The 17015-nt window shown below is 26.8% G+C and overlaps 1 protein-coding gene across 1 annotated transcript in view; it reads left to right on the plus strand.

The window, feature by feature from the left end:
• The window catches only part of LOC113374006 (neural-cadherin-like), a 454794-nt gene that overhangs the window by 5846 nt on the left and 431933 nt on the right, over positions 1-17015 (plus strand). Inside the window, 1 exon segment of the mRNA XM_026614261.1 lies at positions 11199-11207. Coding sequence (XP_026470046.1) covers positions 11199-11207 — 9 coding nt within the window.

The raw sequence follows: 17015 nt of genomic DNA on the forward strand, positions 1-17015 counted from the left end.
TTTTCTTCTCCACTATTGCCATGCCATTCTCCTCCATTGTTCCGATGTTCATTTCAAATAAATATTAATAATATAAATTAAAAAAAAAATATAATAACATTTACTTTCTTGGTGTATTCTTGAATGTGAGACCACTGGACCTCCACAGCCCTACGTCTATTTTATGTCAATCTCTTTCCATATTCTAAACTGTATCCTTTAATCCTTCATCTAGTATCTAGAAATTTATATAGGTCCACAAAGAGAAATACAAATCGACCAAAGAACTCATGATGTCATCTTGAAAACATTAACATCATTTACCTAATCGATCTTTTACCCCAACATCGATGTTTTTCTGTGTCCTTTGTCACCATCGCATTCTCCTTCAATTTTATATGATCATTTTAAATAAATATTAATATATACATTTAAAAACATATATATATATATATATTATATATATGTGTGTATATATATATAATAATCTTTACTTTCTTGGTGTATCCTTGAATTTGAGACCACTGCCTCCACTGACCTACGTGGAAATCTATATCTCTTTCTACTGGGGACTCTTTGATTGCAACTAGGCTATTGTTATGTCTTTCAACTTTAGGGGGCGTCCATTAATCATGTGAACGAGTTTTTAAGGATTTTTTTTTAATTCAGTTAAAAAATAAATACACGTGATATCTTACTATATACCCTTCCCTCGCCCACTTGATATTTTGTGATTTTTAAAAACCTCAAGTGATTAATGGACGCCCCCTTATCCTGTACCATCCAAAATTTACCACATCGATCTTCTACCCCAACATCGATCTTTCACCCCAACATCGATCTTTCACCCCAACATCGATCTTTTACCTCACTCCACCGTACTTCCCACTCTTCACCGGTTTTCCGATCGCTTCCGACTTTTGCCGAAGCAGAGTTCACCAGCGTGCGCAATCCGATTACGAAACAGTATAGCGTGCGCGCATCCCGCGGCATCACCATCGAACGAATAGGTTACCGATTTAGTGATTTTAGTGATTTTAATTAAAAAAAAATAGAGTGATTAATAATTATTAGTAATAAATAACATTAGTGGTAATTAGTATTAAATGATCGATGTTTATTTTTGTTGTGGTGTGGTAAAAATTGAGTTTTCGCCGGTGACGGTATAGATTTTTCATTAGTGTTGAAAGTGAGACCGAGGATTTTTTGGATTATTTTTGGTTTTTGGTTTTATGAGTTAAAGGACTATTGGTAAGTGCAAAAAATTTTGTTTTAATTGTTAAAGTTAGGTTTTGCGTTTTTTTTTGGGAATTTTTTTGTCGGGTTTGTTTAGTAATCAATACTTTAGGAGATGTCCGGCGAAAAACAGTACAAACTTGAATACTAGGGTTGCTTAGGAATTAGAAAAACAGTACAAACTTTAATAATATGGTTGTTTAGGAATTTTTTTGGTCCCAGAGGCTCAAATGCTTCCAAATTGCTAAAAAACAATTCTCTGAAAATTTAAGCTCTTAATTGTGGTCCTTAATATGAATGTTTAAGAATTTCCTTGCTCCCAGGGTCTCAAATGCTTCCAAATTGATAAAAATAAATTTTCTGAAAGTTTCAGCTCTTAATATTAAATCTAACATACTCCGCGAAAAACAGTACAAATTTGAATACTGGGGCAGTTTTTAATATGGTTATTTTCGAATTTTTTTTGCTTCCAGGGGCTCAAATGCTTCCAAGTTGATAAAAATAAATTCTCTGAAAATTTGAGCTCTTAATATTAAATCTAACATACTCCGCAATCCAACCAAAGTTTATATCTATTTATTTATTGAATTTTTTATAAATTTATTTATTTATATGAAATAACACGGGTAAAATACTATTTGTTTTCGGGGTTTTTAGGGACTTTTTGTCGGGTTTGTTTGTTAATCAATACTTTAGAAGATGTCCGGCGAAAAACAGTACAAATTTGAATACTGGGGCAGTTTTTAATATGGTTGTTTTCGAATTTTCTGGCTCCCAGGGGCTCAAATGCTTCCAAATTGCTAAAAATAAATTACCTAAAAATTTGAGCTCATAATATTAAATCTAACATACTCCGCAATCCAACCAAAGTTTATATTTATTTATTTATTTATTTATTTATTTATTGAAATTTTTTATAAATTTATTTATTTATTATATGGAAATAACACGGGTAAAATTCTATTTGTTTTCGGGGTTTTTGGATTTTTTTTGCTGGGTTTGTTTGTTAATCAAACTTGAATACTAGAGTGGTTTTTAATATGGTTGTTTTAAAATTTCTTTCCTTCCAGGGTCTCAAATGCTTCCAAATTAATACAAAACTATTCTCTGGAAATTTGAGCTTCTAATATTAACCCTAACATACTCCGCAATCCAAACAAAATTTCCATGGAAATAATATGGGTAAAATTCCATTTGTTTTCTGGGTTTTTGAGGATTTTTTGCCGGGTTTGTTTGTTAATCGTTACTCTAGGGTGGTCCTTAATATGGATGTTTAGGAATTTCTTTGCTCAAATGCTTCCAAATTGATAAAAAACAATCTACTGAAAGTTTGAGCTCTTAATATTAACTCTAACATGTTCCACAATCCAATCTTTAAAAATATATATTTCATTAATTTATTTATACATTTTTTATGATAATATGTGAGCAAGACTCCTACACAAAAATTCCATCAATTTTTGTGCAAAATTTGTTACTTAAAAATCAATTTTTTGAACTACAAATTAAATATTTTATTTTAAAGTAATACATTATTTTTTATATTTTTTTATTACTATGCGAGCAAGACTCGTATCAAAATAATGAACCATATATTTAAAATTCAATTTAATTTTATATTTTGTACCAATGAAAAATCCCATAAGAATTTTTATTTGATTGGTTCCGGGTGCACTTTCTTACGTTTTAATTTTTTTTTATTATTGTTAAAATGAAATTAGCAAGTTTTATTTATATTTCTTTTGATGACATTTTTGTTATTGTTATCGGATTATTTTATATAATAAATAAACTATTATTCTTTCCAGAGGTTAGAAACTCCTAGATTATATTGGGTTAATTTTTAACATATTAAAATGTATCAAAGCAAATTTTAAATGAATATAAGTATAAGTATGATTTTTTTATTATTAGATTATTTCTTTATTATTTATTAGATTATTAGATTATCAATTTAAAATAAAATAATTTAATAATATAAGATACTTGTTTTTTTTTAAATAGAAAAATGATTGTCTTTGAAGATTTGATTCATTATTTTTATTCAAAAATCATTTTTTTGATACTATATTTGCATTTAATTTTTATTATAAGTATTCTTATTTATATTATATTATTATATGCTATTATATTCTATCTCTTGTAAATTTTAGTTAAAATCTGATTTTATGATTATTTTTAAAGTTTTGCTTTCAAATTCCTTTTGGAAATATGAAAGAACTATTGTTTGATGAAAAGGTTTAAATTTTGCTTAAATCTTGGGTACATTTTTTATGTTATTTAATTTTTTATGCTTATGGAATTTTTATATTTATACAACACAAAACTAAAAATTTATATTGATATTGAAGAAAAACGTAATAAATTTACTTTGCATTCGCATTTGTTTCAAATTTCTACTACTATTAGTTTACTAGATACAAATTTTTAAAAAGTACACTTTTGACACATTTTATACACCTACTCTTGCACATTTTATACACCTACTCTTGCTCAGGAAATTTTAACTTTAGACATCGTAAATATTTTCAATAATTCTCATAATTATATATAAGAAATAATTTCACTATCTATCTACATTTGTTTCAGTCTATACTATTATTAGTTTAGTAAATAAAAAAATTAAAATATGCACCTCCCACATTTTATCTGTATAAACACCTTAAATATATTAGTAAATTGCACTTGCTCAGAAAATTATATTTTAAAATATCGTAAATATTATTAATATTTTTGATACTTATACCAAAAAATATATAATAAATTTACTTTGAATTTACATTTATTTATAATCTGTACTATTATTAGTTTAGAAGATATAAATTTTCAAAATATTCACTTTTTACGTTTTATCTTCATAAGCATATAATAAACATTTTCAGTATGCAGTATGCATTGATTTCTGAAAAAATATAAATTTTTCATAACCTATTATCATTAAGTTACTGTAATTTGAGTATGCTTTACTTCAAAGCTTGTACTAACATAGTATATAATAAAATCTACTAAATTTGTATTTATATTATATATTTTTTGAAACAACTAGAGGTATATATATAGGTATATAAAATATAATCTTAGGGTTTTGAAAATCAGGAAACCAAGTATAAAAAATTATTTTCTCCTAAACTATTAGCCCTACAATGCTGAAATTTGAATATGCTTTACATCAACTTTCCTACTAATTTTGTGTTACATAAAATTTATTATGTTTCGAACAAAATTACAAATTATTCTCAATTAAAACATCGTTGTACTGATAAGCAAAAAATAACAATAACGTTATATTGTTATTGAATTATAAACAAATTTGATAATATTTTCATGTAAATATTTACATGTATGTGTATCTTATATACCGTACAGTACTAAGAATTAATAAAAAAACTCTGAAGCAATTACAAATTTTTTTCGGTACGTGTTTGGACTTTTTTATAGACCTCATCATCACATTACGGTTTTACATGGTCGTTTGATCATTCTAAGACGAATTTTGAAGCTGAATTTAAGAAATAATAGTAAAACCTTATGGTAAAATTATTGAAAATAATTGGTAGTAGTAATTGAACACAAATTAATCTTGAAAACTATGATTCGGAATCAAGATTAAGTACTTATTAAACAAAAATAAAGACAAGAACTTTTTAGGAACGAATACCCTAAATAAAATTTTGTACAAGTACAAAACATATTAAAATTATTTTCGTCAAATACATTTTAAAGTAATGATTTTTATATAACACTAAAATTTACAGCACTATGATATCAATTGTTCAAAAGAAAATAATAATTTTGTACTAAACATACTTCTATTGAAACATTCCTTATCGGGAACACGTTCGGATTATATAATATTTAATACTATTTTAAATATATATAGTAATGAATATTATTATAATTTTTAAAAGCAAAGTTTTACATATAACATACTTAAATTACAGTGCTCTGATATTAATAGTTTATGATAAAATAATATGTCTATATGAAAACAAATTTCTTCCAAACTTTCTTTAGTGAGCACACGTTTCAGTTATATATTTATTATTATTATTTTAACAATAATTATAATCAATTTTGTTATTCAGAATTTAAAAGTAAACTCTGGTTCATAACATATTTAAATTACAGTATTCTTATGCAAATAGTTTACGAGAAAATAATATTTTCATATGAAAACCTAGTTAATATTAAAAAATTTCTTGTGGGGTATAAGGTTAAGTTAATTGAAATTTTTTTTGTAGGGTACATGGTTTAGTTAAAAATTAATTAATATTATTTTAACTACAAATTTTAAACATATTATATTTTATTATTTATATATAAAGCCTGGTATATAACATACTAAATATCCTGCACTCTAAACCCACTGGTTTATGAATAAAAAAATATTTTTATATGCGAACCTACCTATTATTAAAAAAAATGCTTGAAGGGTACATGTTTAGTTAAGTATTAATTAATATTATTTTAACTAAAATTTTGAAACATTTTGAAATACATAATTTTGAAGAATAGTTTTGTAAATAACATACTAAAATTGCAGCACTCTAGCATTATTAGTTTAGAAGAAAATAATATTTTTATGTAAGTACTTAAAATTTTTATACTGATTTTATATAAATCTATTTATATTAGACAGGAGGCTGTGCACAAATATTTATTAATTGAAATTAAAATTAAAATTCTAAAATTGTTATTTATATTTAAATGAAAATCTTTAAAATTTGACATTAAAAATCGAACACAAAAATTAATATAAATTCCTTTATACTAAAAAATCTGGGTAAAGTAGTTTAAAAAAATTATAAAAAAAATCTGTGGTATGAAAGGGAACCAGCGGAACCGTTACTTTATTATTAAAACTCATAATAATAAAATATTTTATTCCTAAATATAAAAAATACAATTTTTACGTAAATTTCAGGATAAATAAATTTTAGAGTTATCGACTTGACCAGATAATTGTGCTTGACGAATATACTCGTCATGGAGAATTTTGTATATTAACGAGTATATTCTATATATTATACATATTACAAAACAGTGACCACTTACTCTTGAAATTGAAATTTTTGACTAAGACAGGATATATTAAAAAACTAGCTGTAAGTGGAATTCTGTCTTAAGGCAATTAAGGCATCGTGCCTTAAGGCAAATTGCTGGAACTTTCCGTACCAAAAATTATTATTTTTTTAAAAACGATTAACATTTTTGAAAAAAATTTACTTTGAAAAAATAAGAAAAATTTTTTTTATTTTTGTTTTTGTAAAAAAATTTTTTTTCTTTATTTTGATATATTGTGGAAGATCTGAACTTTCTTTTCAAAGCAATCGTACTGCTTTAACTTCATAGGGACAAAATATAAAGCGCGTAAGCGCCGCGTCGCTGTCTAACGCATAATCATTGGTACGGAACCCATAGGAATGTTAACAAAATGTATACTTATAGTTAAAATCTCTATAAAATATCTAATAATTTGATGTACATATGTCTAATGATCATTTTTGACCGCCAAATGGCTCATTTTTTTACTTTTTCCCCCATATCTCCGAAACCGCTAGACCTACCATCGTGAAAATTTTATCGATGTTTTTCGAATTATTCAAATCGGACGCTCCGTTCTCTTAAAAACTGAGTTAACGTTTTCGGCACTTTTTGCCCCGTATGAATGTTTTTTGAATTATTTAAATCGGTTGATCCGTGTTCCCGAAATCGTCGACGAAAATTTGTATCCGCACATACATACACACACGTACATACATACATACATACATACATACATACATACATACACACACACACACCACACACACACATACATCCATTTTTTCTAAGGTATGCCAAAATGTTCAGAAGGTTTTGAAACGTCGAGAAATGCAAAAATTTTCATTTTCGATTTTTTTGCGATTACTATAACTTACCCTACGGGAAGTTAAAAAATATATGGAAATGTCTGGGGGTTGACTGGTATTTTGTGCCCCGTTCTACCCTCTATTACAAATATTATTGAAAGTTGAAAGGAAAATTTTAAGCAACTTGCCTTAAGGCAAAATGTCACTTGCAAACATTTAAATTTAAATTTTTTTGGTCAACTCAATTATGAAAGTTGAATTAAGGCTCTTCTACTTCCTTAACAATTGGTAGACGTTTGAGTAAAAACTAGTATTTTTTTCCGATTTTCCAATTTCAAAACTGTCTCTGGTTTCCGTAATGGCGGTGTTAGGCACAAAATAGAGAAAGCACCGCCAGACGATAGTATAAAAGTATAAAAGTACAACAAAAGTGCGACAACCTCCCTCGGCCTCACTCTTGACGAACCGCCGGCACTGCCGAGTAAGTGACGTCACGGGGCACACGAGCCTAGATCGGATAATAGACGGAGAGCTGTGGAAAAAAATTGATAGAAATGGAAAAATATGGCAATTGGGTGTAAAAGGTTTCGTGTTGATAGTTAATAGGTTTTGTTTTTGTTTTTAAAGATTTATTTATTTCATTCATATTATAGTTTATACATACATATAAGGTTGTCAAATATCTCCCTTCCGCCTTTTTGTATTATAAGCCAAGAGCAAAAAAGCGGAAGGGAGATATTTGACAACCTAATATTTCTATACAATTTATATAATCATGTATAACTATCCTAAAATATAAATACATAAACCTATATTTAATACTAACTAATAAAATGTTTATAAATAAATAAAAATTAATAAGTTACTTATAAATAAATTTTTAATCATGGTAAAAATAATCACTAAAACCATATTTACAATAATAATAACAGTTGATAGGTAGTAGATATCTATATACACGTGATAAGTCGATCTCGACTAATCACATGAACTCGTTTAGAATCACATTGAAGCGTGTCGTAACGCACTTCCGTTGCATTTTTGCTGCTCCTTAAAGAAGTTTTACATTAAAACACATAGAAGTAGATTTGATAGGTTTTAATATCATTATACAAATGGTATTTTATTTTTAATTTTATTTTTTTAACTCGCTTTTTTTAAATATAATTATTTTTAACTTCCCATAGGGTAAGTTATAGTAATCGTCCAAAAATCGAAAATGAAAATTTTTGCATATCTTTACGTTTCAGAGGTTTCTGAACATTTTGGCATATCTCAGAAAAAATCTATGTGTATGTGAGTGTGGATACAATTTTTGTCCACGTTGTTCACGATTTGAATGGTTTAAGAAAACATTCGATTTCTATTGATAGGGAGTCGTGCTGATTAGTTTTTGGCAAAGACAGGTCCAGCCATTACGGAGTTACGGTGCAAATAATAGAAATCGAGTTTTTGAGAGAACGGAGCATCCGATTTGAATAATTCAAAAAACATTTTATTTATATTGACTAACTGTTCAAATTTTTAGAAAGGCAGGTTCAGCGGTTGTGGACTCTAAACAAAAATAAGTTAAAAAAGTGCCCTTGGGTGATCAAAAACGTTCATTCGACATATGCACATGAAATTATTCTATATATTTTATAGAGATTTTAATATTGTGTACACATTTTGTATCAATTTTTTGGGGTTCCGTACCAAGATTTCTAATCTTATAATTTATATATATGTTTCAAACAAATGTCCCGGTTATTCCATAATAACCGATTTGAATGATTCAAAAAACATTCGGTTCGTACTCGATCTAGAGGCGTTTTTGCAAAAGGCACCTCTTGCCGTTTCGGAGGTATGGAGTGCAAAGGGTGCAAAAACAGTTATGCATTTTTTGAGGAAACGGATTATCTGATTAGATTAATTCAAAAAAACCTTTCACATGATACAATGCTTTTACAGAAAATTTCGTAATTTTGATAATTTTCAAAAAAAAAGAATTTTTAACAAAAATTTAAAGTTTCAAAAAATTCATATTTTGGAAATTTTTCATCATTTTGAAAATAAACTAAATTTTGAAAAATTTCAAAATATATTAAGATTAAAATAAATCGATTTCTTACAAAAAATATCGAATATTTTCAAAATTTCCAAATTTCAAAATTCTAAAATAACTCAAAATTCTAAAATAACTCAAAATTTAATTTCAAAATTTAAATTTATTTTCTAAATTACCAAAAAAAAAAAACAAATAAAAAAAGAGCAAATTTCTTCACACAAGTTGTTTGTAGAACACGCTCCTCCTCTAATTTAAAAAGCACTTTTAAATTTACAGTATGAATTATAATAAATAATCTATTTGACATCATTCAAAACAACCATTGATTATTTTTATTTCGCGAATATTTCATTACGGTACGGGAAGTTCCAGCAATTTGCTTTAAGGCACCATGCCATGTAATACTAGTGCCTGAGTTTATTAATATTATAATAGGTTGTCAAATATCTCCCTTCCGCCTTTTTGTATCATAAACCAAGAGCAAAAAAGCGGAAGGGAGATATTTGACAACCTAATATAACCAAATTTGAAATATTATGTATCTTCATATTTTTTTTGTCTATCATAACTTTTATTTTATGGGCATATCGATCATTTATTCAAGTTTTGTGTCTACTATCTCCCTGTCTAATATTTTGCTACCCCGTAGTAGGGGTTGTTTAGTGGTAGTGGAGGAGAGCGATCGCGCACATTGTTGTCGTAGTAGTAACGAACGAGGAACGTCTCGAGTAAAATCAATAATCGTACACAGGAGCGCTCTCGCGCCCGCCCTGCGCCGCCGCCGTCAATTCGGGCGCACAGCCGGCAAAGGCACGGGCATGCGCAGGGCAGTGGATATAGACACTTGAAAATGAAAATGGTTATATGTATATATATAGAGTATATATACTGGGTAAAACGGTCTTCCACTACTATCTTAAAAACAAGTAAAGTTAGGAAATTTTTTGACAACAATATTTGAAAGTAGAGGGCAAAAGATTTATACCAAGTCTACACATTGATTCTTACGACATTGTTATCGGACGATATAAAACAATAAATAAAAATCCATGACAAAAGTATTTTTTTCGATGTTGGTTTTTTGACCGTGAGCACTGTTATTTAGTTTACGAGCCATAGAGTTAGGAATTTTTTAACAACAAAGTAGAGGGCAAAAAATTTATACCAAGCCTACACCTCGATTCTTACGACATTGCTATCGCGAAAAAAGCGGCAAAGTTTGAAAATCTATAACAAAAGTATTTTCTTTCGTTATTGGTTGTTTTTTTACGAGACGTAAAGTTAGAAATTTTTTAGAAACAATTTTGAAAGTAGAAGGCAAATTTTTTAGAAACAATATTTGAAGTAGAGGGCAAAAGATTTATACCAAGCCTACACATTGATTCCCACGACATTGCTATCGGAAGATACAAAACAATAAATGACAAAAGTATTCTTTTCATTCTTAGATTTTTTAGTCGTTAGCATTGTTTTTTAGTTTACGAGACATTAGGTTGAAAATTTTTTAACAAAAATGTTTGAAAGTAGAGCGCAACCAGCTATCACCTTTATTCTAATAACGTCGCTTTCATATATATAAACGGCAAAGTTTGAAAATCCATAACAAAATTATTTTCTTTCGTTGTTAGATTTTTTCGTCGTGAGCACTGTTTTTTAGTTTAGAAGACATAAAGTTAAGAATTTTTTAACAAAAATATTTGAAAGTTGAGGGCAAAAGATTTATACCAAGTCTACACATTGATTCTTACGACATTGCTATCGGACGATATAAAACAATAAATGAAAATTCATGACAAAAGTATTTTTTTCGTTATAAGTTTTTTTGGTCGTGAGCATTTTTTTTAGTTTACGAGAGGTAAAGTAAGGAATTTTTTAACCACAATATTTGAAGTAGAGGGCAAATTTTTTATACCAAGCTTACATATTGATTCTTACGACGTTGATATTATGAGATAAACAGTTTTGTTCGAAAATTATAACAAAAGTATTTTCTTTGGTTTTAGATTATTTGGTCGTGAGCACTGTTTTTTAGTTTCGAAGACATAAAGTTAAGAATTTTTTAACAAAAATATTTGAAAGTAAAGGACTAAAATGTGTAATCAGCCTACACCTTGATTCTTACGACGTTGCTATCAGTAGATAAACGATTTTGTTCGAAAATTTATAACAAAAGTTTTTTTTTTCGTTGTTAGTTTTTTTGGTCGTGAGCACTGTTGTTTAGTTTACGAGAGGTAAAGTATGGAATTTTTTAACCACAATATTTGAAAGTAGAGGGCAAAAGATGTGTAACAAGCCTACATCTTGATTTTTACGGTGTTGCAATCAACGCCAATGTTTAAAAATCCATAACAAAAGTATTTTCTCTCGTTGTTAGTTTATTTTGGTCGTGAGCACTGTTGTTTAGTTTACGAGACGTATGTTAGGATTTTTTCAACAACAATATTTGAAAGTAGCGGGCCAAGGATGTATAACCAGACATCATCTTGATTTTAACGACGTCGCCTTCATATATATATAAACGGCAAAGTTTGAAAATCCATGACAAAAGTATTTCATTTCATTGTTAGTTTTATTTGGTCGTGAGCACTGTTGTTTAGTTTACGAGACCTTAGCATAATTTTTTAGCACACATTAATAAATTGTTTTATAAAAGTATTGTTAATTTTAAATTATTTTCAACAGTTTTTTTAAATAACCTCCATAAAATCTTACATCTGGGAGATGTACAAGGAACAACTGAACCTTTGCCCTTGCAAAAATGTAAACAAAAATTGAGTAAATTTAATTTAAAAAAAGCAATTTTACATCATGTAAATTAAATAAATAGTTATTCTAACTATGCTGATGAATATTTCTGACGTAATACCAGATCAAGGTTGTATACAGTGTTTACTCTGTAAAAATGTACTCCTAAAGTTTATATTTTGCATCGGATGCAGTATGCATAATGTAACTATTATTGCATGAAATCTTTTAAAATTATAAATAAGACATAAGACCAGTTTGTGGACGTCCTTTTTTATCTCTGAACGTCCCTATTTACCCCGTCTATGGGGTAAAAAAAACACTCAACAATTTTACAGCAAAAAAACACATTTTATAATATTAAATTAGCTGAGAGTTTTATTGGACTTAGTCAGATAGTTCGTGGGTTGATATGTGTTATTTGTTGTGGTATAATTGTTTGGTTTTTATAATATAATTATAATATATATATATATATAATATATATATATTATCCTGTGTATTATAATTTGCGAACCGCATATGGCATTTTATTTTAAGACCTCTCCGACTCTTCGGTTATTTTTAGACAGAAATCTTTGAAGGGTGCACTTCGGTCGTAGGATGCACTTGAAATGCACTTCTTATATAGAATAGAAAATAAACGACTATGAACACTTAAGAGCTAAACGTATGTATTATGCTAATATATAAAGTTAAAAATAATTTTGTAAATATTGAATATTATTTTGGGAAAATTGTTTATTATTTTAATTAATAATTTTAGAATTATTTGTTGAAGTTACATAAATATTTGTTTGAAAACAAATGAAGGTTTTTTTATTAGGCTACATAAATATAATAATATAATATGAACTATTCAGAAAAATCCTAAAGTGTATACATGATAACAAAAATCGGTATAAACGAGCATATTGTTCCACACAATGGATTCTGATCATAAAAAATACGAGCAGGTTTATACATATATACATAAATATAAAATCATATATATGTATTTATATATATATATATATATATATATATATGTTTATATATATATATATATAATATATATATATCTACCTACATTTTTTCTATTTTTTCGCCTAGGGTGCCGGTAAAAATTTCACCCCTATATTTCTGAAATTGTAGCTCGTGCCAGATCGATAATTTTTGATTAATGACTCTACAGGGGTTGAAACTACCCCAAGGTAAATACAAAATATCAAAATATGTATTAACAAAAAGCCGGATTGCATTGTTAAATATAAACCGCTGCACGCTTTTTGAGTTAACTGATTGTATCGAAATGTATAAATAAAAAAGTGGTTTTGGAATTAAATTGTGAAGAGAAATAATGAGCTCTTCAGGATAGTAAATTGAGGATAATGTACTTTGATGTATTTAGTAAGATGATATATAGTTAAAATTATAAAGTTTGGTGTCGAATGTTGTTAAAATTTTGTCCAAACAAAAAAGTGCGGTTTTTAAGATTTATTTTGTCATTAGGAGTCTATGTGGTTTATAGTTTTGGAATAAATTTCATACGGACCATAATATTTATACTTGAATGTTGTAATTTGTATATATTATACCTCAATATATCTATAATTTTAATAAATATTAATTTTAATAATTTTTCAAACACAATCCGTGATATTAATTCCACAAGTTGCGGTAGATATTAAGAATTTTGAAGAGTCAAACTGCGAACATGGCTTTGATAATTTTTCTAGGCTATGATAATTGCACTAGAATGCTAAAATTTTTATATGTTATACTTTAAGGCATCTACTAACAGCAAAAAATATTAAAATTAACAAATTACAAAATTTTTTGAACAAACTTTTATCGGGGATAAATCTTAGTAGCATGTTGCATTAAAATACTAGTTTTGACTTATTAAATTTCATACAAGGTGTAATAAGTAGACAATAATGTTGTAAATTGTAATATCTATACTTAAATATGTCTATAATTATAATAAATGATAATTTAATACTTTTGCAACCACAATACTAATTATTAATTTCAAAAGTCCTGCTAAAATTACATCTAAATAAGGACTTTCTGTAGCCTAGATTTGCGTTATAGGGTACTCTTTGACATTGTATACTGTCTAAAATAATAATTTTAGAGATTTTGCCTGTTCACAAAATTTGTGTAGAATTTTATACTCTACAATTGCTTAAATAAAATTTTCAAAAAAATCTATGGTTTTCCAAGTATAAACATTTTTCTCATAAACAAATTACATTAAATCACTGAACCGAAATAAAATCAAATTTTTGAACTAAATATTCCGAATAATTTTTATGTTAATTTTATTACAGTTTCCTAAATGCCTTCTTGTATTCACTAACTGAGGGTCGTAAATTGTGACCTTAAAGGGAAAGGGACGGAATTTTTGAATTCATAAAAACACATGTGCAAACCATATGCAACTTGCAGGGCAAAGGGCCGAATGCATTTGTAACAGGGGTAGTAAAATAACTAGGAAATAGGAGCCAAATATCAGAATAAGAATCAGAATTTAAAAATCTGATACATTTGTGTACGTTTGTATTAATGTTTTAAATATTTTTAAAGAAAACCTACAGATTTCAGTATTTGTCATCGTAGTCGACATATTAAGGTATATCATATCCAAATTACAACATCCTAAGGCAAACCATTCTTCCTGAAGAGCTCGTCAAAAATAACAACAGAAGAATCATAAAAAATCGATGTATTTATTGATATTTGTATTAATTTCTTCAATATTTTTAAAGAATACTTATAGATTTTAGTATTTTTATTCAGAGTAGACATATTAAGGTATAACACATCTAAATTACAACATTTTAGTACATCCTGAAGAGCCCATAAAAAATATTTTGCTTAGTAGAATCTAAAAATCTTATGCACTTCTCAAGAAAATATTAATGTCATTTTTTATACTATTTTCAACAACTTTGTATTTGCATGTGCAAAAATGTAAATCATTTATTTACGCATTAATTATATAAATTTATATGCATATATGTATACTATCAACTTGTTTGTCGCTCATGTAAATTAATCTGTGCAATAAATAAATAATTGTATCATTCCTGATAAATCGAAACCTTGACTTCGACTTTGATAAATTGTTCTAGTAAATAATATAAACTCTATCTCGACTTTATATTAAATAACTAAAAATTTAATTTTCGTTATATTACGGTTCTGTACTTTCATAAAATAATTTAGAAATCGGTTTAAAGTTACATTTTAAGAAGCAATTGACCATTTCAAACATCTTTATCATTTTTCGCAGAAGTTGAGGAAGGCATGACTGATTTGAAACAGATGCTCACAAAACGACTCAAATAACTCATAAAATGACTCATCTTGTGAGACATATGGATGAAATTTCTGTAATTTCCATCTAGAATACTTTGGCTAAATTTCAAATTTTTTGAAGGAATTAAAAGCTAGTTTTGAGACTTTTTGCCAAAATTTCTAAGTATTAGTAGAATAATCAGCGTTTTTTGGATTTAATAGGATTTAGATAAAGAAAAGTTCTAAATAATTTTTAGTATGGTACTATTATTATTCATAATGACAAAATAAATATATATGTTTATATAATCATTATTATAAATACTAAAACTAATAAATTTTAGATTCACATTAGGATGTAAATAAAATATTCTGTGCTCACCCATATATAAAAATACAATATTTTTAAAAATTTTTACAAGCAATAAAAATTATAAAACAAAGCTAAAATTTTCATATGTAATTCTTTAATATTTCTATTATAATAACAAATATTAAAATAAATATATGTTCTTGAAAAATGCTTAAAATTTTTAGCAAAATATACTAAAGACACCAAAATTGTTTTATATACTCAAGGTGCAGTGCAATTTTAATTATATCTATTTTAAGGAGCTCCTCAGATCGTATCTTTTATTGTAAAGTATTGAAATTTGTATATGGTATTCTTTAATATGTCTACTATAATAACAAATAATAAAGTAAGTATACGAGGTCTAGAATTTTTAGCAAAATATAAAAAAGCACCATAATTGTTTTATATACTCAAGACAGTTTTAATAATATATATTTTTTAAGGAGCTCCTCAGGTCGTAAATTTTATCGTAAAGTGCTGTAATTTGTATATGTTAATCCTCAATATGTCTATTATAATAACATATTTTAAAATAAATACATGTTCTTGAAAATTTTCGTGAAATTTTATCAAAAATATTTAAAAGACACTAAAATTGTTTTATATACTCAAGACGTACTGCAGTTTTAATTATACGTGTATATACGTGTATATATATATATATATATATATAATATATTTTTTTTTTTTTAAGGAGCTCCTCAGGTCGTAATTTTTCTTGTACAGTTCTGTAATTTGGATATGTTATTTCTCAATATATCTACTATGATAACAGTTACTAAAATATATAGGTTTTCTTCAAAATATTGAAGAAATTATTACCAATGCCAAGAAAAGCACCAAAACCAAATTTTAGAATCTGCTAACAAATTTTCAACAAGCTCTTCAGGACGCACGGTTTGTCCTATAATGTTGTAATTTGGATATGATATTTTTTCAATATATCTATAATAATTCCAAATGATAAAACGTATATGTTTTCTTTAAAAATATTGAAGAAAGTTAACTAATGTCAATAAATGCACCAGATTTTTAAGTTATATTAATTAATACTTATGTAATAAATTAGTTTAGCGAGCTTGTCAGGATGCATAGTTTGTTCAAGAATGTTGTAATTTGAATACGATATTTTACCATATGTCTAATATAACCACAGATACTAAAACAACCAAACATTTTAACAAATTTCATCAGAAACTTAAAAGATCAAAGACAATACCTCTACTTCAAACAATAGGCAAGAAATGCATGTTGAATATTTTCAATAAATTATTTTACACAAAATTGGATTTCGAGTCACACACAAATAAATAATTTGGAAACAAAGCATATTAAAAATTCAATCTCTACAGGGTTGTACTGGGTAAAAAATTGACTCTGTATATATTAATAATAGTATCAAATTTTATATGAAAGTAAAAATCTTTGAAAGAAATACTTAGGTTAAGTTTTGAAGGAATTTTGTTTGTTTTTGTTTAGTTAAATATTTTTAAAATTTAGTTGTGCGATTTGTATT

The sequence above is a fragment of the Ctenocephalides felis genome, unplaced genomic scaffold, assembly GCF_003426905.1.
Source record: "Ctenocephalides felis isolate EL2017-DRISC unplaced genomic scaffold, ASM342690v1 CF-g0.4_SCAFFOLD_01604, whole genome shotgun sequence".
NCBI classification, from domain to species: Eukaryota; Metazoa; Arthropoda; class Insecta; order Siphonaptera; family Pulicidae; genus Ctenocephalides; species Ctenocephalides felis.